Source organism: Phycodurus eques, chromosome 8 (assembly GCF_024500275.1).
Source record: "Phycodurus eques isolate BA_2022a chromosome 8, UOR_Pequ_1.1, whole genome shotgun sequence".
Taxonomy (NCBI): Eukaryota; Metazoa; Chordata; class Actinopteri; order Syngnathiformes; family Syngnathidae; genus Phycodurus; species Phycodurus eques.
The window spans coordinates 23,917,201-23,944,318 of NC_084532.1; the positions used below are offsets into that span (position 1 = coordinate 23,917,201).

The 27,118-nt window shown below is 40.6% G+C and overlaps 4 protein-coding genes across 7 annotated transcripts in view; 3 read left to right on the top strand and 1 right to left on the bottom strand.

Moving 5' to 3' along the window:
• Positions 1 to 934: 934 nt before the first annotated feature.
• fh (fumarate hydratase) lies at positions 935 to 3,542 on the top strand. Its single transcript, XM_061683956.1, has 2 exons — positions 935 to 1,608; positions 2,513 to 3,542. Exons 1-2 carry the CDS (start codon positions 979 to 981, stop codon positions 3,380 to 3,382), a joined length of 1,500 nt encoding a protein of 499 aa, XP_061539940.1. The 5' UTR covers positions 935 to 978; the 3' UTR covers positions 3,383 to 3,542.
• Positions 3,543 to 4,878: 1,336 nt separating this feature from the next.
• On the bottom strand, positions 4,879 to 7,172 carry fam32a (family with sequence similarity 32 member A). The gene is made up of 4 exons (XM_061683957.1): positions 7,057 to 7,172; positions 6,108 to 6,252; positions 5,145 to 5,198; positions 4,879 to 5,031 (listed from the first exon to the last, which is right to left on the bottom strand). The coding sequence occupies exons 1-4, from the start codon at positions 7,128 to 7,130 to the stop codon at positions 4,963 to 4,965; spliced, it is 342 nt and encodes a 113-aa protein (XP_061539941.1). The 5' UTR covers positions 7,131 to 7,172; the 3' UTR covers positions 4,879 to 4,962.
• A 3,030-nt stretch (positions 7,173 to 10,202) lies between these two features.
• On the top strand, positions 10,203 to 12,985 carry LOC133406377 (cytochrome c oxidase assembly factor 7). Its single transcript, XM_061683941.1, has 3 exons — positions 10,203 to 10,590; positions 10,667 to 10,807; positions 12,051 to 12,985. The coding sequence occupies exons 1-3, from the start codon at positions 10,485 to 10,487 to the stop codon at positions 12,497 to 12,499; spliced, it is 696 nt and encodes a 231-aa protein (XP_061539925.1). The 5' UTR covers positions 10,203 to 10,484; the 3' UTR covers positions 12,500 to 12,985.
• A 2,306-nt stretch (positions 12,986 to 15,291) lies between these two features.
• The window catches only part of ralgps2 (Ral GEF with PH domain and SH3 binding motif 2), an 86,096-nt gene continuing 74,269 nt past the window's right edge, over positions 15,292 to 27,118 (top strand). For 3 of the 4 annotated variants that reach the window (XM_061682840.1, XM_061682844.1, XM_061682843.1), the window contains exon 1: positions 15,292 to 15,449. The gene's annotated coding sequence lies outside the window, so the exon portion shown is untranslated. Of the gene's footprint in view, positions 15,450 to 22,879; positions 23,151 to 27,118 lie in introns of those variants that run through there. The other variant, XM_061682842.1, reaches the window with a different exon arrangement.

Sequence of the window (27,118 nt, forward strand, 5' to 3'; positions counted from 1 at the left end):
CATAATTGTATTCATTTTAATAATCAATCAAACTTATTATCTTTGTATTTCATCAAAATGAGGCATTTTCAAACATCGTCTTTTACATTGGTAAACAATTACCAACATTTTTGCCTATTTTCTGACATATACCTAAATCAGAATCAGTTCATGTTTATGCATTTTCTACACTGTCAATTTTAAATAATATCCTGGGGGGGGGGGGGATAAATAAAGGGATGACATTTTAAAAATGTATTTTCAAATCCAATTCAGCGAAAAAATTATCAAAAGATTAATGGGTCATTAAAATAATCATTCGTTGAAGCCCTATAATTTTGTGAAAAATTCAATGTATTTCAGAGAAAAGAACTAGTATCGAAAGTCACGGAAATATATACATTTTCGCCTCAAAATATTTTTTATATAAAAAGTGGTGTTTTGAAGAAAAAGGACAAACAGACAGACAAACATAGATAGATAGATAGATAGATAGATAGATAGATTTTTTTTTTTTTTTTTAATTATTGGTATTTTTTTTTTCATTCATCTACAAGGGATATTTACTGTTCCAGTGGTCTCCCCAGTGACAACAAGATTAGGCAAAACAGGCATGCCAAATGACTAATAATATTAAATATATGAAAAATAGTAGCAATATTAAATATGGCACAATTACAATCCTGGCCTAAACCACTCCAAATATGTGGTAAAATAATCCTAAAAGATGGTTCAAATAAATGACAAAACACTAGTGACGTTTATTCTTTAAATGATGTGTCGTATCTGCGTTAAACCGGACATCACCGTTCCCTGTTATAAATAGCTTCACCGCCGGGCTCCGATCACATCCTCTGATTGGCCACAGTTGCCGGAAATATCGCCTCCGCTGCCTCTCGATTGGCTGTCGCGGGCTCACGTTCCCATTCGCCCAATGACAGCCGCCCATGCGAAAGGCAGCGTCGTGACCTCCTCGGTATTCACCTCGAATGCGCAGCCATGTTTCGCTCTTTTCGACGCGTCCAGCAGCTAAAGTGCAACTTGCGGACTTTGCCGAGTGTTCGCTCCGACTTCAAACTCCTCGTAAACCCGTGCAGGATGGCCAGCTCGGACTTCAGGATCGAGCAGGACACGTTCGGCGAGCTCAAGGTGCCGGCCGACAAGTACTACGGCGCCCAGACCGTCAGATCCACCATGAACTTCAAAATCGGCGGGCCGTCCGAGCGAATGCCGCTGCAGCTCATCCATGCCTTCGGAATCCTGAAGAAAGCGGCGGCCGAGGTCAATAAAGACTACGGACTCGACCCCAAGATCGCCGACGCCATCTGCCAGGCGGCGGACGAGGTGGCGGCCGGGAAATTGGACGATCATTTCCCTCTGGTGGTGTGGCAGACCGGTTCCGGAACCCAAACCAACATGAACGTCAACGAGGTGATCAGCAACCGAGCCATCGAGATCCTGGGGGGACAACTGGGCTCCAAGGACCCGGTCCACCCCAACGACCACGTCAACAAGAGCCAAAGCTCCAACGACACTTTCCCCACGGCCATGCACATCGCCGCCGCCACGGAGGTCCACCAGGTTCTGATTCCGGGCCTGCAGACTTTGCACGACGCGCTGGCTACAAAGGCACGTATATAAATATATACTGTGAATATATATATTTAGAAATAGTTGTATATTTTAGGGGAAAGTTCTCATACGAGTTTGTCATTCTCTCACCACACTACTACATCAAATCATCTTTCTCCATTGAAATGAATACAAAGCCATTAATCCGTTCTAAGCCCATAAAACAACACCACTAACAACAACAAAATTGCAACGTTTTTAAAAAGTAGCACTCTGCAGCAGTGGTTCGCAAACGTTTTACCTACCCTTTTAAAAAAAAAAATACTTGTCTATCCAAGTACCACCTTGATGACCAACATTAAAATACGGTAGCGGAGTGTGTTCATCAAAAATGAAGTTGTACACCCAAAAAGTTTATTTAACATTATTGTAAGCCATTATAACATCATGTTCAGTTTGAACATTAACACTGTGAAAAAATACAGGAAAATAAAAATAAGTTCTGTCGCCCCCTACGCTGGAATTCAACATTACAACAACAGAATCGTCACTCCGCTAAGACATAGGCGGCGGTGATTCACAGGACAGCTAGCAGTGGACTGGACACAATGACGACTGGGTCGTCAAGTAAGTACGATCCTTACAAAATGCAAATATCAATCACTGCTAAAACTGTGTGTGTAGACAAACGGAAATAAAACCAAGAGTGTTTCACTCAATGACCCACAATAATGATCAGCTTGGCTAACATATATTTTCGATAAAAAATGTATATTTTCACCCAAAAGCTTTTGTATATTTTTTATTTTAAAAAAATTATATTTGAGATGAATTAAAACACATTCGCTGCCATTGACGGCTTTAGAAGTCAAATATCCATGTTAACTGGGAAGTGAATGAGTTTAAAAAAAGTTGTCAACACTTTTTTCATAAAATGTGTGTTGTTGTTTTTCCCGCCAAGGCTGAAGAATTCAAGGACATCATCAAGATCGGTCGCACACACACGCAGGACGCCGTGCCGCTGTCCCTGGGCCAGGAGTTCAGCGGGTACGTGCAGCAGGTCAAGTACAGCATAGAGCGGGTGAAAGCCGCGATGCCGCGGGTGTACGAGCTGGCGGCCGGGGGCACCGCTGTGGGCACGGGCCTCAACACGCGCGTGGGCTTTGCCGAGAAGGTGGCGTCCTCTGTCTCCGCCCTCACCGGCTTGCCCTTCGTGACGGCGCCCAACAAGTTTGAGGCGCTGGCTGCACACGACGCCCTGGTGGAGCTGAGCGGCGCCCTCAACACAGTGGCGGTGAGCATGATGAAGATCGCCAACGACGTGCGCTTCCTGGGCTCGGGCCCGCGCTCCGGCCTGGGCGAGCTCATCCTGCCCGAGAACGAGCCGGGCAGCAGCATCATGCCCGGGAAGGTTAACCCCACGCAGTGCGAAGCCATGACCATGGTGGCCGCCCAGGTGATGGGCAACCACGTGGCGGTGACAGTCGGCGGCAGCAACGGCCACTTCGAGCTCAACGTCTTCAAGCCCATGATTGCCAAGAACGTCTTGAACTCCGCACGCCTGCTGGGCGATGCCAGCGTCTCCTTCAGCACCAATTGCGTGGCGGGCATCCGGGCCAACACGCAGAGGATCGACAAGCTGATGAACGAGTCGCTCATGCTGGTGACGGCGCTCAACCCGCACATCGGCTACGACAAGGCGGCCGCCATCGCCAAAACGGCGCACAAGAAGGGCTCCACACTCAAGGCGGTGGCCGTGGAGATGGGCTACCTGACCGAGGATCAGTTCGACCAGTGGGTCAAGCCCAGTGAAATGCTGGGACCCAAGTGAAGCCGGTCAAAGTTCATCAGACACACATAATTTAATAGACATTAATCATGGGAGCAGCGTCATGGCTTAACTGTCAGGATTTTTATATCATGTGCCATCCTAATTGTTTCCAAATGGGCTGTGGTTTACACGATGTATGAATTAAACAAGCAAGACTGAAGCACGTTTTGCATTTTTTTTTCTTTAACACAACACACATTTGTAACAGTGAAAAAGTAAACATTTTCAGAAAAAAAAAATATCGCCCCCCCCCAAAATAGCTGTATTTTTTTCAGGAAAAAAAAGTGGTAATTCTAATGGAAAAAAACAGTGTGGGTTATTTGGAGGGGAGAAAATCATTTCTTTAAAAAAGGTTAGGGGATAAGAGTTTATCCAAGACATTTGTATTTTGGGAGGAAAATGTAGTATTTTGTGAGATTTTTTTCCTTTAAAAAAAGCAAAACCAGTCTTGAGAGGTTTTAATTTATAACTTTTTCAAATATATTTTTTCTCTTTCTGACAACAGTTTTATTTTGGGGGAAAAAATATTTTCTTTGACAGACATTTTAAGGTTTTAAAATTATTTGTAGAGAGAAAAGTATTTTGGGATAAAGTCATCTTTCAAAATAAATATACCTGAGAATTTTTTTCACTATTTTTGCTGAAAAACACATTCTGGAGAGAAACTTTTTGGAGAAAAAAAAAGATGCCTGTTCTTCTATTTCAGGAGAAACAAATGGTAATTTTCTGGAGAATAACGGTAGCATTTGTAGAGAATTTTCTTTTTAAAAAAGGCTGTATAGTTTTCCCCCCAAAAAAGATTGTTAGATATATTTTAGTAGTTATCATTTATTTGCTTAGCTTGCATTAGTATTTTGCATTAGTATTATGGACAATATTTAAATAGAAAGATGTCTCGCCTTCAAGAAGATGACTCAGCAACATTTGATGGAAGGGCGCCTTGACCAAGGACGTGATCGGATGTGGTCGGGGACAGGACAGGTGTTGTCTGGTCCTATGTTTTGTGTCTTAATGCTTAGAACATTATGTCTTGTAGAACCCTCCTATTTTCAAATAAATGTAGGAGCGACGGGGGAGATTGTTTAGAGCGTGTCGAGAGGCTGTAACCTGAACAATCTCCCATGCGCCCTCCTCATGAGTAAAATGACCAACGTCTTCATTCCTTTGTGTTTATTCATTATAATGTTTGGTGAGATAAATCCAACAAAGATCAAATTCATTTTTTTCTGAAATGTCGATTTTCCCCAGAAGTCATTTTTTACGCAAAAGTTGGATTTTTCCAAGAAAATAGAATTTTATTTTCAAAAAGAGGCATAAACCAAGAAGAATACATTTATTGTTTCTAAATAAAAATATGCAATCCTAAATCATTTCTGAAGAGTTTGATTGATAGTTTGATTCAGTATGAGGTGCATGACTTTACAAATCAAGACTGTCACATATCTCATTATGCACACAAGACACTTGTGACTTAAACAGGAAATGACAGCATGAGATCATAATAATTAACTTTAATTGTAAATACAGAAAACTGGCATAACTTAACCTCCCAAAAACAAAAATGGAAAATGTCTCGCTGTTTATTTGGTCCAGCTGACTTTCGGGATATCATAATGTTCTGTCAGGTTATCCAGGTGGCGATTGAAGTCCTGCAGAAAAATGTTAATTATTCAGTGCTGGTTTATCCTCATAACGTACATAAGTTTAGCTTAAAGGAAAATAAATTACATTTTTTTTTTAATTAATGTGTGTGAGGAGGTACCTCTACTCGGTGCTTGTGTGTCTTGGAGGCTTTGTTTAAAATTCTCTCCATTTGCTGTCGGGAAAGAATGAAAATCTGAGTTTGAGTATTTTATAGCTAGAACATTTTTCTCAAGAAAATAGATATATTTATTTAAAAATATATTTTTTTCCCATGTAGGATTTGTTTTTCTTCCTACAACAGTTCTAGTTTTACAAAAAAATAAATCAGTCTTTCTAGACAAAATGTTTTTGAAATAAAATAGATGTACTATTTTTCTTCAAGAAAAAAATTCTTTTTTTTTTTTCTTTCTTGAAAATATTTTTTCAAGAAAAGACATGCCATGCCATTTATTCAGGAAGTCGAATTTATTTTTACAAAAAAAGTCCATCTTTCAAGAAAAGTACTTTTCCATCTTTTTCCCAAAACCCTTCATATTTTCCAATGGAAAAAAAACTACTTTCAAGATAATAGATTGACATTTCTGTAAAATGACTTATGAATTAAGGTCCTATTTTTTAAAGAAAAATAAATGTGTTTTATTTAAACAAAATAGTTGTATTTTTTTTATAAAGTTAGTTTTTGTATAAAGTTATTGTTTCAAGAAAAGTCACTAAAAAGAAATAAGTAGCACTTCTCAAGAAAAAAAACTAAGTACCGGTATATTTCAAGACAAAAATAAATTTCTTTATTTATTTGTAATAATTTCTTCAAAAAAAAAGTAATAATCCTACCAGAACAAACCCATATTCCCTGAAGAAAAAAAGATAAGAATAAAATTTTAATTTTTAGACATCAAAACGGCAGTTTGTTGCCTGCGTAAAAACAGACGCCTAAAAAAAGGATTACACCTCCTCCTGATAAAAGCAAAACATTTAAATTTGTTTTGAAAAATACGATTTTATTCCACATTGAAGTTCTTTTCTTAAACACCCCCCCAAAGCAGTAAAGGTGCTACAATACACCGACACAAAATATACGTACCCTCTTTTCTTGCATCTTGTCAAAGGCCATTTGCGCTGGTGTCCTTTTGTCAATATACGCCCGTTTGGCGTTCACCTCCTCATCGTTCTGATTGGTGGCCATCTGCTCCATGCGCTGTTTGCTCTCCTTGTCCTTCTTCTTCTTCCTGGAACAATAGACAAAGTCACCAATGCTTAATTGTGATTGACAAGGTGGGAGATGGTATTCATTTAGTATGCTCTGCATTACGGCATCACTCGTTTACACAGGTACATCTCAATAAAAAAAATGTACAGTGTCAAAAGCTTAATTTAGGTAGGTAGTTCAATTCAAAAAGTGAAACTCATTAAGGATATACTCCACACAGAGTGAAATATTTCATGATTAAATATTCAAATATAAATGTATATTTTGGATGATTATAGCTTCGGGCAAACAAAAACTCGAATTTCACCATGTCTTGAAACGACAACATTACACAACAAAATAATTTAAAAAATTAATGTAGAAGTTAGGCAGGGAATTTATATATATATATAAAATATAATTTTTTAAAATAGATTTCTCTCCCACATCTTGTTAAAACATATAATACACATTGTAAACGTATTTGAAAACAATTAAAGCTTACATTAAACCACAAGGGATTCATAAGATTTTAATCATCTTTTTGTGATGAGCCGAGTGTTGTGAACTAGCTAATATGCTAAAACTGGCGTTGTTAATGGTGTAATGAAAACTTGTTTTTCTATTTTTTTCCGTTAAGGAATACGCCAAGCCAAGTGGGTTTTTAATGTGCAGTTTATAGTGAACAAATAACAAAAATCTCCCAGCTAATATTATTGTTAGCACGAAGGGAAGGCTAACGCTCGAGGTATCGCGACGTGAACTGAAAGCTCGTAAATGCACCAGCTCTACCGGGTATACGTGAAAATGCTGGTTAAGTAATTAATCTGTGCGTTGTACTTACTTTTTGCCAGAAGAAACGCTCCCCACGCCCTTAATCTTCAGTGCACTTTTCTGGACATGGTCATACTCCGACATGTTTACAAAAAATACATAAAAGCTGCTCGTGCTGCTTCTTCTTTGGTTTTAATGGCAGATGGAAAAGCAGCGTTACAATTTCGTAGCGCCACCTTGAGAGGAATTATTGAACTACGACCAGTTGACAATGTCGTTTGAAAATTTTGTATAATTATTAATGATCTAATCTACATATGTTTATGGCTAATAATACTGAGAGGTTTAAGTTGGGTATAAAACAATTTAAATAGCCTGAAGTTAAAAAAATAAAAAATAAAAAATCACCTTATCGTGGTGGAGGGGTTTGTATTTCCCAATGATCCTAGGAGCTAAGTTGTCTGGGGCTTTATGCCCCTGGTAGGGTCACCCATGGCAAACAGGTCCTAGGTGAGGGACCAGACAAAGCACAGCTCCAAAAACCTCTATGAAGATGAAAAATTCAGGAAGACATTTTCCCTTGCCCGGACGCGGGTCACCGGGACCCCCCCCTCTGGAGCCAGGCGGGGCTCGAAGGCGAGTGCCTGGTGACCGGGCCTGCACAGCCCGCAAGGATAACGTGGGTCCCCCTTCCCATGGGCTCACTATCTGTGGGAGGGGCCATAGGGGTCTTGTGCAGTGTGAGCTGGGCGGTGGCCGATGGAAGGGACCTTGGCGATCCGATCCCTGGCTACAGAAACTGACACCAAGCTGGTGTGTGAGGTCGAGAAGTTCCGACTCGATATAATCGGGTTAGCCTCCACACACACAGCATGGGCTCTGTCACCAGACCTCTCGAGAGGGGTTGGACTCTCTTCCACTCTGGAGTTGCCCACAGTGAGAGGCGCCGAGCAGGTGTGGGTATACTTATTGCTCCCTGGCTCGGCGCCTGTACATTGGGGTTCACCCCGGTGGACGAGAGGGTAGCCTCTTTCCGCCTTCGGGTGGTGGGACGGGTCCTGACTGTTGTTTTTGCCTGTGCACCAAACAGCAATTCAGATTACCCACCCTGGAGTTCTTAGAGGGGGTGCTGGAGAGCACTCCCGCTGGGAACTCCAGCGTTCTGCTGGGGGACTTCAATGCTCACGTGACCAATGACCGTGAGACCTGGAAGGGCGTGATTGGGAAGAACCCCCCCCCCCCCCCCCCCCCCCGATCAGAACCAGAGTGGACTTCTGTGCTCATCGCGGATTGTCCATAACGAACACCATGTTCAAGCATAAGGGTGTCCACACGTGCACTTGGCACCAGGACACCCTAGGTCGCAGTTCGATGATCGACTTTGTGGTCGTGTCATCGGACTTGCGGGCGCATGTCTTGGACACTCGGGTGAAGAGAGGGGCGGAGCTGTCAACTGATCACCACTTGGTGGCGAGTTGGCTCCAATGGTGGGGGAAGATGCCGGTCCGACGTGGCAGGCCCAAACGTATTGTGAGGGTCTGCTGGGAACATCTGTCAGAATCCCCTGTCATAAGGAGTTTCAACTCACACCTCCGGCAGAACTTCACCCACGTCCCGGGGGAGGCGGGGAACATTGAGTCTGAGTGGACCATGTTCCGCGCCTCTATTGCCAAGGCGGCCAACCGGAGCTGCGGCCGTAAGGTGGTCGGTGCCTGTCGTGGCGGCAATCCCCGAACCCGTTGGTGGACACCAACGGTGAGGGATGCCGTCAAGGTGAAGAAGGAGTCCTATCGGGCCTTTCTGGCCTGTGGGACTCCTGAGGCAGCTGATGGGTACCGGCTGGCCAAGCCTGGAGTTCACCCAACCAGTCTACATGTATTTTGTGGCGTTCGACCGTGTCCCTCGGGGAGTCCCGTGTGGGGTGCCGAATCCCCTGATACGGGCTGTTTGGACCCTGTACGACCGGTGTCAGAGTTTGGACCGCATTACCGGCAGTAATTCGGACTTGTTTCTGGTGAGGGTTGGACTCCGCCAAGGCTGCTCTTTGTCACCGATTCTGTTAAAAACTTTTATGGACAGAAATTCAAGGCGAACCGAGGCATAGAGGGGGTCTGGTTTGGTGGCCTCAGTGTTGCATCTCTGCTTTTTGCAGATAAAGTTGTTCTGTTGGCTTCATCAAATTGTGATCTCCAACTCTCACTGGAGCGGTTTGCAACCGAGTGTGAAGCGGCTGGGATTGGAATCAGCGCCTCCAAATCTGAGACCATGGTCCTCAGTCGGAAAAGGGTGGCGTGCCGTCTCCAGGTCGGGGACTAGATGCTCCCCCAAGTATCTTGGGGTCTTGTTCACAAGTGAGGGAAGAATGGAACGAAAGATCGACAGGCGGATTGGTGCAGCGTCTGCAGTGGATGTGGACTTTGTATCAGTCCGTTGGGGTAAAGAAGGAGCTAAGCCGAAAGGCGACGCTCTCTACACTCACCTATGGTCATGAGGAACAAGATCAAGAACAAAAGGAGGAACAAGAACAAGATCCCGGATAAAAGCGGCCGAAATGAGTTTCCTCCGCAGGGTGTCTGGGCTCTCCCTTACAGATCGTCCGCGATCATTAAGAAACTCAACTCAAGATCAAGAAACTCGGTCATCCGGGAGGATCTCAGAGTAGAGCCGCTGCTCCTCCACATCGCGAGGAGCCATTACATGATGATAATGTATATCTATATGAAAATCAAATAGATACGTAAGGTTGAAAAAAAAAAGCCAGTTCGTTGGGTAAAATAGCTCGTTTCTGTCGCACAAAAGGTAAAATACCACGTAGCGTGTCTTTCCGTCTAAGGGGCAGTAGAATTTTGAGAGCAAAGTGTTTCAACCAATGGGACAGCGACGCAGACCAGAAGTACATTGAACGTCAAATGTAGGCAGATGAATGTGAAATTAGTACAAAACAAACAAACAAACAAACAAAAAAAAAACAAAAAAATATATATATATATAAAGCCTGTGAGGTGGTGAAATTTTAGTTTTCGATTGCGTCCTCTTTTATACACTTTAATTATACCTACAGAAAAAGATTGATGAAAGATGTTTCTATTATTGTCCATTGAGAGGAAACCCCATGTCATTTAAAGTGATAGTTAAAAGTGACGGAGGATCTACGGAAGCCGGTGAGAGACTGTTACAAAACCAGGAAATAGGAATTGAGGAAACGCGTCTACGGAAGCCTGTGTGGGACTGACAGGAAAGCTCATGCTAAACGACACGCGCACTTACGTCTCCGTCCTTTTACTATTATAAAATTAAATATTGTCGTATTTATACGTTATTGTATTTGTTTGATGTCAAACATAAATCTCTCCTGGTGCGAAGGATAGTTAAAAAGTGGTGCTGTTGAAACAAGGGCCATATGTAATACAGCAAGGTCACAACGACCAAGTGGGCGAGTACCAAGATAAATTCAATTTATCATTGGAAAAAAAACACACAGAAATAGTGGACGGCAAAATGGCGGGACTCATCAACTTTGAAGATGAGAAAGAAGTGGAGCAGTTTCTGGACAATCTGGGTGTGGAGTACAGCTACCAGTGTTACAAGGATAACGACCCTGAAGGTAAAAAAAAAAAAGTATACATTTACTGTTCCCGGTGTTAAATATCTATGTGTTCTTAAGTCAATATTTTTGTCAGGATGCCAGAGGTTAGCAGACTACATGGAAGGAGTGAAGCGAAACTATGAGGCCACTGCCAAAGTGCTCAAACATAACTGTGACAAACATACGCATGCAGAGAGCTGCTACAAGCTGGGGGCTTACCATGTTACAGGCAAAGGTACAAATTATCCAGCTATCCATCTGTCTGTTTATTTATACAAATGCACAGCTCATGATCCAAAGTATGCCACATCATATATCCGTCTGTCAATCTAATCTATGTGCTAAAGGTCATTGTATGAAGGAGTTTTAGGAACACGCTAAGAAGAGAGAGAGAATTTTTTTTTTACAAAATTACTTTTGTAATTTTGTAAAAAAGTTTCTATTTTCAGAAAATATTCCGAGGAAGTCAGTCAAATTATTACAGGACATTAAAACAAGTATTACAGCAAACAAGCACTATGTTATAAAAATGTATGTGTAAAATGCAGTACCTTTATAATATACAGTATATGCTTGTGTGTGGGATTTTTTAAATTATTATTTTTAATAATAATATTGTTATGATGCAGCTTTTTGTTCTTGTAAATCAAGACTTTTTTAAAACATAAAGGTTTCCAACATCGTGTTTTGATTTCTTTTAATCTAAAAAGAAAATATTTTATTCTTGTAAATTATTTTTTTAATCCTCCCAAGTACTGAATAAAAAAAAGCAGTGTTCTCGTGAATTGTGATTTTTTTTTCTTGTAATATTGCAACATTAAAAAAACAACTTAATTATCATAAACTGATTTTTAAAATATTGTCATATCTTAATAATGTCTGCGACATTGACCTTTTTCTTTTAGAATGCAAAATTGTATCATACTTTTACAACTTTATTATCCAAGAATATAGTTTTTTGTCTACTTACGTTAATTAGATTTTTTTTCCTAGTATTGTGCTTAAAAAATAATTCTTAAAAAGAAAAGGTTATTCTCGTATATTGTGGTTTTTATTAATTCTTGTAATAATTTGTCAGGTTTTTTTTGCTTGGAATATGACAACTTTTTCATTAATTGCAATTTTTAAAAATATTCTTGTAATAGCCTAACCTTTTTTACAAAATGTGACATTTTACATGTACTTTTATTGCTTAATTTTATTTCCTCAAGATTTGTCCAAAAATATTTGAATCCTAAATTGAGAAATGTTCTCTTCTATAACTACTTTTTCTAATATATATATATATATATATATATATATAAAAAATTTAATATTCTCATAATATCTAAATAATGTCCAGAAAAAATCAAAAACTGCAGTCTTGTGAATTGTGAGGGTTTCTTTTACTTTTTTTTTTTTTTTTAACAGTAGTTAACATAATAAATGAAAACAATAATTTGCTCACTTTTTTTAAGTAAGGCAAATGTTCCCACCAGGTGGCATGAGCAAGTGCCTGAGAAGTGCGTACTCGTGCTTCCTGCGAGCGTGCAATGCCGGCGGGAAGAAGTCCATCGACGCCTGCCACAATGTGGGCCTGCTGGCTCACGACGGGCGGGCCATTGAGGGCGGCGCCCCCGACCTGGACGCCGCCCGCCGCTACTACGAGAATGCGTGCGCGGGTGGCTTCGCCCCATCCTGCTTCAACCTCAGCACCTTGTACATTGAGGGCAACACCAAAGGGGTCAAGCCAGACATGGCGACGGCGCTCAAGTACGCCAAGCGGGCCTGCGAGCTTGGACACGTGTGGGGCTGCGCCAACGCCAGCCGCATGTACAGGCTGGGCGACGGCACTGAGAAGGACGACAAGAAGGCGGAGGAGCTGAAGAATCGGGCCCGGGAACTCCACGGTTTGCAAAAGGAGAAGCAGCTCAAATTTGGGGAGTGACAACAAAAGAAACGTGTATGCGTGCGCTTCTATGTGTGCGTGTGTGTGTCCATCATAAACTGAAAGTGTCAAAAAAATCCAACATATCTGGTGAATTTCTTATACAGCACTCTTCAGGGTGTTGTGAAAGTCATTGTACGAAAAGGGCCACAATAATATAATTCTGACATAACATCTAAATGTAGCAAAGAAAGAAAAAGTAACGAGGAACACATTTTTCTTGTTGTAGAAGTTGTATTAAGAGATGATATATTGCTTTACCAATTTTTCGCAAAAATTATATGTGAAGAACAAAAAGTTGGAATGTTACAAGAAAACGTTGAAAATTTTAATTACGAGAAAAAAGGTTCTAATAAAGAAAAGTATTATGTGGAAAGTTGAAAGAAAACTAGTACTTTAATATGTAAAAACGTGCAATACTATGAAAAAAAAGTCGTCTGATTATGTAAAAAACATTCCGCAGTATTGCAGCAATTATTTTTTTCATAAAAGTAATATTACTTGACAAGTTCTACTATGACTAAAAAGTAACAATATTACAAGAAAATAGTATGTAGTAATAATTTCGTTAAAAATACGATAAGAAAAGTTTTAATTTTAGAAGAAAAAGGTTGTAATATTGTGTGCAAATGTACCAATTTAATGAGAACAAATTTGTAATGTTCATAAATGCAAATCGGTCACCCTTCGGCGAAATTCGCCGTTTTGATTTCAAAATAGGCCATATACGTGAATCATATAGATCCGATTAGTTTTTCGCTGTCGCCGTCGTCATAGGCTGTTTCGTACTCCTTGAACACTGGCAGCTAGCGGTAATGGTACTTTTACTCCTTTACAATGATCTAAATGTCGCTCGCTGCTTTTATATATCAATTATTGCTTATTTATCAACTATTTCATGCGCGAGACTACAACTTCGACTTCCGCATTGAGCGATGTTTGCGCCATTTAATTCAAGCGCCTTAGACAGTTTAAGTCTAGTTCACCAATCAAACCACAAAGGAAAGTCACATGACCTCATACAACGTCTTCTATTGGGCTTCTCGGACATAGCTATTAACTAGTAGATAAACCAGCCCTGCTGATTGTCGTGCCTAAATGGCCACCATTTTGGAAAGGTCGTCCTTCCAATGAAGGCAACGGTGGGCCTCTTGTTTACATTTAGACGAACAAAAACAACAGCTTTCATGTATTGTAGTATTTGTGTGGCACTGCTTGCCCAAACGCCGATATTTCAGCTCACTTATAACTTGAGAAAACACCGTGCAGTAAATTGCATGTTTTTGTTTGTGTTTGTTTGTTTGTTTGTTTTGTGCTATTTACTCAGTACTTGAGTAGTTATTTCACTGTGTACTTTTTACTCTTATTCAAGTATTTTTTTAAGAGGACTATTTTTTACTTTTCCTTGAGTCACATTATAGTGACGTAACAGTACTCTTACTTGGGTACAATATTTGGCTTCTCTTCCCCCCCCTCTGGAGCTGACATCCTCTATTGCTACGCTTACGTTTAAGCAACATTTTTGCTCATCAGATTAGCCAGTGTCGTATTTGTTGCACTGGTCTTTTGTATTTTCTCGAGGTGTTGCGGGTCGTGGCCCTGGTTGCGATCCCAGCGGAACCGCGAAGCACACATAACATCATCGACAAGAGCTGATCTGCTAATGCATTTTGTATTAATTAGGAAACGCGGCTAAAATGATCTAATTAGTTTACATATGTTAATGTTAAATGTATTAAGCAATGGAGCCCTTTTAAGGATTATGTCACAACACAGAATGAACTAACTTCAAATTAAAAAATGGCCAATAAAAACAGAAAAATATTGTTGTTAATATTTTCCTGGAGGATGCATTTGGGATTAGCCTTTCAAGTTGGTAATAGTGAAAAATTAAGTGAAGCAGACAATGATTTGAGTCAGTTATTTTCCAGAATGAGATTGCTTAAAGAGGAGGATGCTATTCATGTGGCACAGCTTGAAGCTGGCATCAGGTGGGCGTTGGAGGCCAAAACAAAAAAGCAAATAAATGAGGCCAATTTTAATCTTAAATTTGTACATCAACAGGTACTTGAGCGGTGTCAAATAAATGTTTTTCTGCGTGAAGAATTTTTTTTTGATTTTGCCTTATTGTACTCTTCAGAGTATGCCAGATATCTTAATTTAAAAAAATAAAAACTTCTCTTGCGAGGATCCCACCAGACCCCCCCCACAATGTTTTTTTTTTGGTCACATTTTTCATGCCTTTGGTGTTTGCACGTCTCACTGTTAATAGAATGTAATAATATATAAATGGGGGGGGGGGGGAAAGTTGCACTGTAATGTGAAAAAGTAATGTAGGATAAAAAAGTATTATTTTATCAAACTAACAACCTCGTCATTTGTCTCCATTCAGGTATCCATTTGTTTTCGTTGAATACCTGCGAAAATTATCGCGGACGAGTGCAGTTTTAGCTATTTGACCACCAGATGGCGCAAGAGTAAAAGGCAGGTTTTTGTAATCCTCTGTTAAGCGAGTTGACCTTATTTAATTTGACCGTACAAGAAGTGACAGAGCCATTTGTACGCTTTTCCCGAAATGAGTTCACTGTCAACAAAATCGTCCGTGCCCATGTAACCACTGTTTTTTTTTTTTTAAATTATAGATTTTAACCATTTCATACGACATTCTCGGCTTGCTAGAACGTATAAAATGACGTCACGACCGAAGAAGAAGAAAAAGAAGCGCCTCCATAGATACCAAAGAAGAAGAGGCACAAGCACCGCCCCTCTGCCGCGCATCCCCTTGGTCCTCATTCAAAACAGAACACAGCTGTTGAGGGCGAACCGCCCGCCCGCTCGCTCCCCTGTTGACTATCTTCGGCCACTGCATAGCCCAAAGTCCCCCTTAAACTGTCTCATGAACCCGCTGGAATATCACACGGAAAGATTATCAACGCCCTTCGCTGCTCCGGTGAGTGTTATTTTGTTCTCCTTTGGCTAAATCACTTCCTAACCGTCGACTTGGCTTCGCTGCGCTAGCGCAGCCCCAATGTTATGTGCTGCTTTATTTTTGAGGGGGTATGTTTGTTTTGACGTGCGATGTCCTCCTCCTCCATCAAAGCGGTCAGCGTGCGTTAAGCGTGTGGTGACGTTGATTTGTAGGTAAGTAATGTTTTTTTTTTTTTTAAATATAAATTAAAAAATCCTTTGATAACTGGATGGAGCTATTTTTAATGTCAGTCCAGTACACGGAGGCCACACATACACATGAACACACGCGCCATTAAGTGGCACGGCGGAAGTGTGTTTGGGATACCACGTACAATAAATCGCGCGCTTCCCCCTCGTCCAGTTAGCCACATGCTAATCACGGCTGAAAACGCCCCGGTGTGCTCTGCTCATGGAGCCACTTGGTTGACTGATTTTGTTTGGAAGCGGGGGAGGGCATTGTTGGACTTTAAAGACAAAGACTAGGTGTTGTTAGCCCGGCGGCGACAGCAGTTTGTTCCGGTGGTGAGTGGGTGGATTGGTGGTGGTGGTGGTGGAGGAGGAGGAGGAGGAGGAGGAGGCGGCGGAGGAGGACCCCCCCCCCCCGCATGGTTAACCCCCGAGGGAGTGCTTTGGGTGTGGCGGAGGTTCACCCACAAACAATGCTGCGTGTGCCCTACACACAGCTATCCCCATGACTTGCCCCCCCCATCCATCCACTTGCCGTAGGCGGTTTATTTTCTCCATCATAATCAATCTAGACACGGCCATTTAGTTGTAAAGGGCTTTAAAAAAGAGGTACCATGTGTAAAAGAGGGCATATAAACCTCCTTTGTATTATTTTTATTTTTTTTTGTGGCGGTTTCCCCAGTTGGACGGTCGGGACCTCAACCGTGTAAAATGCAAATTGACTCAAATGTGTTGTTGTTTTTATCAGTCGTTTACATAAGGCAGTTTCCCCCAACCAGATTTTGCATAAGTGAAATCTTCCGACACACCATCCAAAAGGTGGGCACACATCGCAATTACGTACCTTCTGGCATCTAATGGAAAAGCATTTCATTGTTCTGCCTGTCACTATACGTCACTGGCACACACTATATATATATATATATATATATATATATATATATATATATATATGAACAAAGATACATTCTTTGTAAATAAATTTTAAATTTATGACAATCAAGCGACATTGGACAAATTCAGTACAGTGGTTGGGAATCACTGATGTATAGTATATGCTGGCATAACTTGCAGTGAATTTATAGTGAACCCTCACTGTTCGCTGGGATTAATGACCAAGACCTGCCGCTAACAACAACAACCCACTAAAATGTTTGTAGAATTGGCTATATCAACAGTTTAAACCCTAAACATGTACCCCCAAACCATGATTTCAAAACAGTGCGAAGTGTACCCTTAAAAATAGAGATACAAGAGGATTTGAGGAAAAAATGCACAGGAAGTGCAGGGATGCTAGTGTTGCCATTTTCAGCTCTTAAAAGTAATAATTACTTCTTTCCTATTAGCCATTTTATTACATTTTTGACTGTGGTCGCAGTCAATTTTCCATATGATGTTAAGATAGGAAGTTGAGGGCAATTTAATGGAAATGTATCATACTCAAACATAAATATATTTTTTTTTGTCATAAACAGACATCTATGAAAAATAGAGGGCTCTCCTTGTCTACATGTGAGGGCATTACAGTACTTTAATTGCTAAAATTTTTCCTCACTTCACTCAAGCAGCGGCTTATTTAAAGCTCGTTCGTCATCCAATTTTGGTTCTCGGCGCAAAGAAAAATATTTTCTAAGCAGCGACGCATAGCTTGAACAATTTTTAAGTTGGTGCATAGCGGCCATACTTGACTTGCAGCGATGTGTTTTGAGTGTACGAGTGCTTTATAATGCTCAACACCCATTAATGTAATGCATATCGTTGTCAATCAATAATGGAAGCGTAGAGAGTTATTGTCTTTTAATGGTGTATTCATTTGCTGCCAAACACTTGCATGGTTGAATAATGTGATATGCAAACTGTTCGTTGTCATGTATAGAATTGTATACTTCATTCTAGGCATGAGTGGTCAAGGGTTCAGACTCGTGACCGGAATGCTTGTTGCTGCCGTGAGTCACAGCAATGCTGAAAGGGCAAAATCAATCTTATTTAGCTTAAGCACGCACACCTCCTCGTCCTCCTTGTCGTCCTCCTCCTCCTCCACCCCCACACAGGAGTAATAATAATTTATTCATGGCGCGATGCTCTGTCATAGCAGCTTCCAAAAGGCGCTATTTGATTGATTCATCGTTTAGATACTGTAATACAGTGGCATGTCCTTCAAAATGGAACATTACAGTCCCTTCTGGTGAAGTTTTGAGTGTTCTAATTTCAAAACGATTCATACCATAGAGAATAATGAAAATGGAAGTAATGAGTTTCCAAGTCGAACTGCTGTCAAATGATTATGGTAGCAGCGGACCTCACAACATCTCAGGTAGCCTACTACTGTACTTTGTTGATGCACATTTGACAGCAATTACAGTTTCAAGTTTTTTTTTTAATATGTTGTCACAAGTTTGGCACACCTATCTTTGGGCAGTTTTGCTTAATCTTCTTTCCGGTACCTCTCAAGCGCCATCAGGTTGGATCAAGTGCATTGGTGCACTGCCATTTTCAGGTATCTCCTGAGATGTTCAGTTGAGTTCAAGTCTAGAATCTGGCTTATGTGTAGAATTCTGAGGCCAAAAATGAATTTACAGTGGTGCCTTGACCCACAAGCCAAAATTCGAGGTACAAGCAAAGGTTCAGATAAAAAGAAAATGTAAGTATAAGGTACTGTAATGTCCTTGCATTGACTGCAAGGAGAGGCATCCGCGAAGGCGAAAGTTCTCTTTGCATCCGGTTTCAACGCATTTTAAGTCCGTGATCATTGCCTCCGTGGTAGCGAAGAAGCTACACTTCTTACGATGCTTCTTACAAGTGTCACGAAGGGAGGACGAGCAGTGGATAGGTAAAGATGACGTCAAAGCCATGCTAATTGATAGCCTAACGTGTTGCAAAACATCGAAATAAGTGATTTGGTGAAACAATACACTTGTCACGCAGGTCTATCTGAAACTGAGTTTTCGCAGAGAGTAACTGACTTTAAACAACAAAATAACAGGCCAATTATTCTGTGTTTAGAGATATAAATATAAAATAATATCCATTCACACAGGACGCCGCGTCTAACTGGAAATTAATTGGTAAGTCACTGCACGCCACTTAAGAACGTGGGCAGGTTAAAAGTATTAATTATTAATAATTTGAATATAATAATAAATGTAATATAAGATAACCTTTATTAGTCCCAAAATGGGGAAATTGGGATTGTTTCAGCAGTAACAGTGGATATAGGAAATATAAATATGTAAATATAAAAACCATGCAAGAGAAAATGTAATTAGATTTCTGCTGTTAACGCATACAAGAAGTGCATTGCACAAAAAAGAATGCAAAACTATTGTCCATACATAAACTATCCAATGGAGTCTACAAGCAATGTTTATTTGTTTGTTTGCTAAATACTGCTGAGTTTTAATTTTGACATTTGAGGTCGGATTCATCTGCTTTAATAGACTTTGTTTGTTTTTTTGTTACCCGGTTGAAAACCGAATTGGCAAAGGTGAATTAATCCATAGGCGCAGATATTTTTGATGATGGAACGTCGAGATCTCATATAATGGTACTTTGATTCAGGATGCAACTGCGTCCATCCACCATTACAAGGTTGATGTCATAAAAACATGAAAATGACAAATGTTGAAGCCATAATTTATTAACGATTATGCTTATGACAGTCGCACGGAAATGTTATTGACGAAATTTTGAAGCAATGGAAATTTAGACTAATTTCTACAAATTGTTCTAGAAGTGAATTTTTATAGGTTGGCAGCTCTGCAATACACGGATCCTGCAGTATGTACAGTAATTGTTATAAGACTTATTTCTTTATATTATCATGATTTCTTTTGTAATATAATAACAGTGCTGTTTTTTTAAAATTAAAAACACAACTAAATGTGGTGTGTTTTGTGGGCCTGGAAGGGATTAATGGGAGTTTCAATCTGTTTCAGCTGGGAATTTGATTTGATGTACAAACTGAGTCACAAGCTTGACCACAGATCGAAAGTAAACTTAAATCCAGATACCACTGCATTACATTTTGGAATAAGGCTGTAACATAACAAAATTTGCAAAAATTGAAGCGCTATGTTCCAGATGTACTCTACAGGCCACCAAGTTCATCCCCCTTGATTTCTCCTTCCCCGCCATCTTGTCATTGCACCTGCTTGGGTTAACCGAGACAAGATGGTATCCCTGGGACTTTACAAACCTTAAGTTCCCGCACCTTCTGGACTCCACTAATCCTCGCCATGCCTGCCGCGTGTAGGTCCATCTGTTGTGCGCTGTCGTAGCTGCTCAGCCCAAGGCCTGCAACTGTGATTAGTAGGAGATTACGTGTGTGTGTGTGTGTGTGTGTGTGTGAAATGAAACTCCGCACCAGAGCCTTGTGTATGTATATGAGAGGAAAGGATCAAACACAGTAGGGATTTTGGCGTCATCAAGTTCAACCTCTGCAGTTTCTCAATTTGAGCTTATCTACAGTATTCCCTGCATTGCATCATTACACGCCTTGACTCATGTTAAATGTCCTACAAGAATATAGTGGGGTTTTCCCAAAGTGTGCCAGAATGTCGTAGTGAACAAATTGTGGCATTCTGGCCCACTTCTATGACCTTTTGGTTCACTTTTAGGAAAAAAAAAAGTGAATCAGTGTCCTGAAAGTGGACCAGAATGTTCCCAAAGTAAAAGATAAATGGCAAAATGTGACATCCTGGTCCATTTTGAGGATCTTTTGGTTCACTTTCAGGGAAACAGTGGACCAGAATGTCATCAAAGTGGAACAAAATGGGACATTCTGGTCCACTTAGGGAAAATACTTTTTCACTAATGTCCGCGAAGTGGATCAGAATGACACAAAAATAAAGCAGAAAGTGAACAAGAATGTCCATAAATTTCGACTTTCTTTATTTCCTTTCAGTAATAATAAATAAAATTTGTATACTTGCGTTCGCAGTATTGATGGAATATACAACACTGATGTGACTTAAAGGGATTCCTTTCTAACATTCTAATTCCTCGTGGATTAGAATATTTTTAAAGTGGACCCGAATGTCCTTTTTAATGGAACAGGACGATCCGCCAATCCCACAGGTCGACCAGAATTCCTGCAAAGTAAAACAAAATGTGAGATGGTCCACTAGTTCACTTTGAGGAATGAAGTGTAACAGAATAATGCCCTCAAAATGGGTTAGAATGTTTCCAAAATGGACAAGAAAGTGTCCTTTTTGGTGGTAGAAAACAAAATGTCCTTAAAGTGGACCAGAGTATGATCAAATCTTAATGCAGCTGGCTGGTTTGCATTCTCTTCGATTGCTTTGAGCATCCTTCAGGAGGCCATTCAGTGCGTATCCCAAAGGCGTTTTTGGTTCCGCAATATGACCCCCTATTACCTCCACCCCCAATCCCGACTGATAATACGGCTGCTCAGTTGCCAGGGTAACGTTCAACATGCGTCTGGCACCTCAGTTCTGCATAAACGGAGGTGCAAAGTCACACAGCGTATTTGTATCATCATTTCTATTAGGCGAGGATGACTTTCTTACAACCCCAATTCCAATGAAGTTGGGACGTTGTGTTAAACATAAATAAAAACAGAGTGCAATGATTTGCAAATCATGTGCGACCTATATTTAATTGATACACTACAAAGACAATATTAAATATATTGATAAACTTTATTGTTTTTAGCAAATAATGATTAACTTAGAATTTTATAGGTGCAACACGTTCCAAAAAAGACTGAGAAAGTTGAGGAATGCTCATCAAACACCTGTTTGGAACATCCGACATGTGAACAGGCTAATTGGGAAGAGGTTTGTACTATGATTGGGTATAAAAGACAACGACAACGGAGACCCCAGACTGTTGAACAGCTGAAGCTGTACATCAAGCAAGAATGGGAAAGAATCCCACCTACAAAGCTTCAACAATTAGTGTCTTCAGTTCCCACACGTTTATTGAATGTTGTTAAAAGAAAAGGTGATGTAACACAGTGGTAAACATGACCCTGTACCAGCTTTTTTGGAACGTGTTGCAGCCATAAAATTATAAGTTAATGATTATTTGCTAAAGCAATAACGTTGATCAGTTTGAACATTAAATATCTTGTCTTTATAGTGTATTCAATTAAATATAGGTCGAACATGATTTGCAAATCATTGTATTCTGTTTGTATTTATGTTTAACACAACGTCCCAACTTCATTGGAATTGGGGTTGTACGTGAGGTTTTGTAGGCGGTTGCCGGAAGCTAGTGTTGTGGACACTTAGTTTTATTTTTTGCGTATGTGTGGGAAGGAGGTCAGATGTAAAGCCTGCACACACTAGCTTTCACTTGAGGGGACTCTCAGAGACTGGCACTGTTTCACCATCTATCTTTTTGCTCGCATAAGACGCCGCCGTGCATTTTTCATGTGGTATCCGCTGCAGCGTTTCTTTTTCTTGTGCCAAATTTAGTTGAGTTGGTTGTATATGAAGTGCGGCATGCTGTACATTTGTCTTTTTCCTCTTTCCTCCCTCGCACATTTTTCTTGAGCCCATGTGTGTAAGGTAATGCGGCGACACGAGGCAGAATCATTTCACAGGTAATTTAGTGTGTTGTAACGGTCTAAGGGTACAGAAAAAAATCAGGGTTCTGTACATACCTTGGTTTTACGTTCATGGTTAGGTTCACATTGGATACAGTAAGGAAACAACATGGGGAACATCAGTGTTTATCTTTGTGCTTTTCTGTAAATAGGAAACACATTTAATGACATTTAAATGAAACAAAATGCAAACAGCTACTGTAGCTTTAAGTACTCCAACAAATGAAACCTTCCCAAATAGTCATAGTTATGTATTTTGTGAAATAAAAAACACAATCATACACAGGATATCCCTTAAGTCTGGACACAACGGCAATTGACAACTGCGTTGAGTTATTGCATAAGGTTCATGTGAATCTAGCAAAGCCCAGCAACCTTTGCATCTTAAATGTTTGAAATCATTTTCAATATATTATATATTAATACCTTAAACTGACTTATCTTTAAAATTAAATTTCTTAGACATTTTATATTTGGGACAGAAACAGTTTGACCCACTATTGGCGTGCCATTTCAAACGAGTTAACAAGATTGACTTTGTCAAAAGCATGTTGCTAACCGCAAAGCCTTCCAGCCAGTCCTAGCCATTCAAGTTAGGACCACCACTGCGCACACGCATTGCTTTTTTCTGCTTGCTGAGTGCTGACTGACTTTTTGAACTTTTAAGTAGTGATGACTAGCTTAGTTCAACTGGTGACAGCTTTGGGATATACCTGGCTGTGTGTCCTCCCGGAAGTTTCTTTTTAGGGTCGTACAGTACCAACACTGGAACGTATAAATTGACTGTGAGGACTCGAGAAGCATTAGTCTGCTGAGTTGTAATCAATGGGAATAGCCGAGATGCATCTACCTTTGCCATATTGTCTGTATGTTTGGATCTGTGGCGCACATTTCGCCCCCGGTGTCGACAGCAGACTTGAGAAGGTACGTAACATGACGTTGCATTCAATGTTTACAGCCGCTGGGGGAATGTTACTTTGCTATCGCTGTGACCACGAAAGTAGCTTAACTACTGAAAAGCTATTTGATGTTGAAATAATAGTGACGCTACAGAGAAATGTAGTTAAACTAGTAGTGTCGCTAGTATCCACTACTGCTGTGTTTGGTTGTAAACATGACGTTACCTGGGGAGCACAGTGCGAGTTGAAAATCATAAAGCCTTAGGCAACCAATTCCTAGCCTCATGATATCCGGTCCACAGCCCTACCACCGATGTATCTAAGAATTCCTGGTGGAGTCTGCTATCGATATAGTCATACCTCTCGCCTTTACGAGCGGATATCTGGCCGCATCGGTTTATCGTTCGCAATCCTAGCTAGAACGCAAGGCAGTCCCACTCCTTGTCCCTTACACAGTATGCTATGTGTGGTACCGGGAACAAGTGCTGTTACACTGTTATAAAAAGCAAAGGGAAATAAACTTCCCTGTTGGTTGGACAGGCTTTTGGTGTCCTGGTCATAGGGTGAACGGTGAATTCAGGGCTCGGCCCGGTAAGCCTTTTACGGCAAGCAGAATGTCAGCTATGAGTGTTCCATTCCACTTGACACCTCTGAGCTGCTGAGCAATGTGGCGTATCTGGAATGATTGGAGAGACGGAAGTTTTATCTCTGCTCAGCATGCATGTGTAGATTGTGTTTGAGCTGGGGATGGAACAGATTACCGGTAAACCGTGATAACAATTCAAATAATTAACCTTATGGTTTCCAATTTTTATTAATTTTACTAGAGTGTTCAGCATAATGTGTATGACCCTTTTAAGGGAAGCAAGGGAGAGTGATGATGCTTCAGACCACTTGAATAACTCTTTCACAAAAAAGTAACTAATCTATCGACTTTTTCGGTGTTAGGTTACAGCGGGAGATGTTCACCCCTTCCGTGTCCAGACTGCAAGTGAATGGCGCCTGTATGAAGCTGGGACTGGCTGGTTTTACGATAGCTATGTCTGTGCCTGTAAACAAAGAATTTTGATCCATGAGAAAAACCACAACCAGTGCAGAGAAAATGGAGACTAATCCCTGAAGCCCAGTTATCCCTGACTTCAGCCCTTGAATAGCATTTAGAATCACTAAAACCTGGAGGAAGTGCTTGAGTTGACATAAAGTCCTTTTTAAAAGTTTTTATGTAGCTAAACTCATATTCATGAGTTGAAATGTGTGGGAAAACTTTGTGCTCAATTTGATGTTTAAAGGGCCACGCCATTCATGGATAAAGCAACAAATAATGTTTAAAATGTGGATGTAAAATATGTTAAAAAATGGTTTACATTTTATTTGAGCCTGTGTCAAAACCGTATGTGGTATCAAAACTTGAGTAATCTTGAAACACAAAACAGATGTTACCGAATTGTGACATGCCCATGCCAACTCTGAGAGTTTGAGCCTCCAATCCAGGTATAGCAAAATGAGCTCCCAGTGCCACCAATGTAATTTTTTTTTTAAAGATAATTTAAAAACGTCAGCCTGGTTTGCAGATAAAACTATTGAACAAGTCTTCTCCACCTGCATGTCATGCGATGATGCCACTACTTTTTCCTGTGATAGACATTAGACCAGATTGAGTAAATCTGTGCCTACTGCTAATGCTAGTTCAACTACGCAAAGTGGTGCAGCGGAGAGGAGGAAGCATGGCTAATACAACAAATAAACCTGAAATTGTGGACCGTCCAAGCTCATTTAGGTCAGCCATATGGGAGATGTTTCTGCTACTCGGTTGAGGATTTAAAAAATAAATAAATAAATAAAAAAGAATTACATCTTAATTAACCACTTTTTGGCATAAATGTCCAAATTAATACAACAGATGTTATAGGGATCTTAATGTAAATGCTCAGTGGGATGGATTAAAGAACGGGGTGGGTCATACGCGGCCAACTGGCCATACGTTGTCCACCCCTGACTTGGAGCCGGATGGATGAAAACGTTTTTCAACTGCTATATAATGGCCAATAATGGTGATAATTTGGGTTATGATAAAATGTTCATGCCATTTTTATCTCTAATTTTGGAGGTAACATTTCAAGCTCACATTCACAAGTGAAGCCCACTGACTCGCCCTACTGTACATAAACAGACAAACGCTGCTCCCTTCCACTACCCCCATATGTAGTATCAGGTGCTGGTAACGCGCAGCGTCAACTATCTGAAATCTTGAGTTGAGCTAAAGCGAGAGCGCAGCAGCTCGGCCTATGTCATGGAAACTTGTGACCTGGCTCCCACTAAAGACAATAGACCCGTTTGAGACAAACACAATTTTTAACGCAACGTCTGGGCCACTTTTATTCCTTTTGGGCCTTAAGTAAACCGTGTAAGACAAGGCTCTACCCAGCTAAGCTTTTATCCCACACTAACTCCTCGTCTTCTTCCAGTCCCGCTCGTCCAGATCATTTACATTAGGCAAATCTCCGTGTCATCCAAAAACTCCATTCAGGTTTGTGCGACTTGTACAACCCGTTTTGTTAGTCTTGGCAGGTGGGGATTTACAGTGCAGGTCCAAGAGCCCCATTCCAATTTAATGGCTATATTTAATTTTTTTTCATGTACATTTAAAGTCACTCATTGGAAATTGCTGGGATTACATTTGGTGAACAACAATCTGTATGTGCAGATACCCAAATTGCAGGTAAACAACTCCACAGGCATCAACAGCAAGTAAACAATAATATATGTAATGCAAATATTAAACGTTAGGATTTAGTTATGCTTGGCAGCCCAACCGAAAAGATGAAGTCAAGGCAGCTGTACTGTGACACACTCGGTCTCTGCCAATGTGCCAAGAACAGCTTCATCTATTACTACACTGGAGATCAATGCCTTTTAAGCTTTTATTTTGAAATTGGCCACTGAGCGAGGTGCCAACCCTTAATGAAGCCTTAACCATAGGAGTACCAGAATATTGTGGGGATTTGGAAGTAGTTTGTACAACTCCAAGTTGGGACGTTGTGTTAAACATAAATAAAAACAGAATACAATGATTTGCAAATCATGTTCGAAATGTTTGTCATGTTTAATTGAATACACTACAAAGACAAGATATTTAGTGTTCAAACTGATCAACTTTTTGTTTTTAGTAAATAATCATTAACCTTGAATTTTATGGCTGCAACACGTTGCAAAAAAGCTGGGACAGGGTCATGTTTACCACTGTGTTACATCACCTTTTCTTTTAACAATATTCAATAAACATTTTGGAATTGAGGACACTAATTGTTGAAGCTTTGTAGGTGGAATTCTTTCCCATTTTTGCTTGATGTACAGCTTCAGCTGTTCAACAGTCCGGGGTCTCTGTTGTCGTATTTTACGCTTCATAATGCACCACACATTTCCAATGGGAGACGGGTCTGGACTGCAGGCATGCCAGTCTAGTACCTGCACTCTTTTGCTACGAAGCCACGCTGTTGTAACACGTGCATAATGTGGTTTGGCGTTGTCTTTCTGAAATAAGCAGGGGCGTCCATGAAAAAGACATTGCTTGGATGGCAGCATATGTTTCTCCAAAACCTGTATGTACGTTTCAGCAATAGTGCCTTCACAGACGTGTAAGTTACCATTGGGACAAACACAGCCCCATACCATCACAGATGCTGGCTTTTGAACTTTGCGTCCATAACAGTCCGGATGGTTCTTTTCCTCTTTGGCCCGGAGGACACGACATCCACAATTTCCCAAAACTATTTGAAATGTGGACTCGTCAGACCACAGAACACTTTTCCACTTTGTATCAGTCCATCTTGGATGAGCTCGGGCCCAGAGAAGCCGGCGGCATTTCTGGGTGTTGTTGATAAATGGCTTTTGCTTTGCATAGTCGAGTTTCAAGTTGCACTTACGGATGTAGCGCTGAACTATATTTACTGACATTGGTTTTATGAAGTGTTCCTGAGCCCATGTGGTGATATC

Coding starts and splice junctions, on each gene's coding strand:
- fh (XM_061683956.1), top strand. CDS start 979: ATGTTTCGCTCTTTTCGACGCGTCCAGCAGCTAAAGTGCAACTTGCGG. Junction 1,609..2,512: donor ACGACGCGCTGGCTACAAAG/GCACGTATATAA, acceptor TTTCCCGCCAAG/GCTGAAGAATTCAAGGACAT.
- fam32a (XM_061683957.1), bottom strand. CDS start 7,130: ATGTCGGAGTATGACCATGTCCAGAAAAGTGCACTGAAGATTAAGGGC. Junction 6,253..7,056: donor AGCGTTTCTTCTGGCAAAAA/GTAAGTACAACG, acceptor CTATTGTTCCAG/GAAGAAGAAGAAGGACAAGG. Junction 5,199..6,107: donor ACAAGATGCAAGAAAAGAGG/GTACGTATATTT, acceptor CTTTCCCGACAG/CAAATGGAGAGAATTTTAAA.
- LOC133406377 (XM_061683941.1), top strand. CDS start 10,485: ATGGCGGGACTCATCAACTTTGAAGATGAGAAAGAAGTGGAGCAGTTT. Junction 10,591..10,666: donor CAAGGATAACGACCCTGAAG/GTAAAAAAAAAA, acceptor TATTTTTGTCAG/GATGCCAGAGGTTAGCAGAC. Junction 10,808..12,050: donor TTACCATGTTACAGGCAAAG/GTACAAATTATC, acceptor TGTTCCCACCAG/GTGGCATGAGCAAGTGCCTG.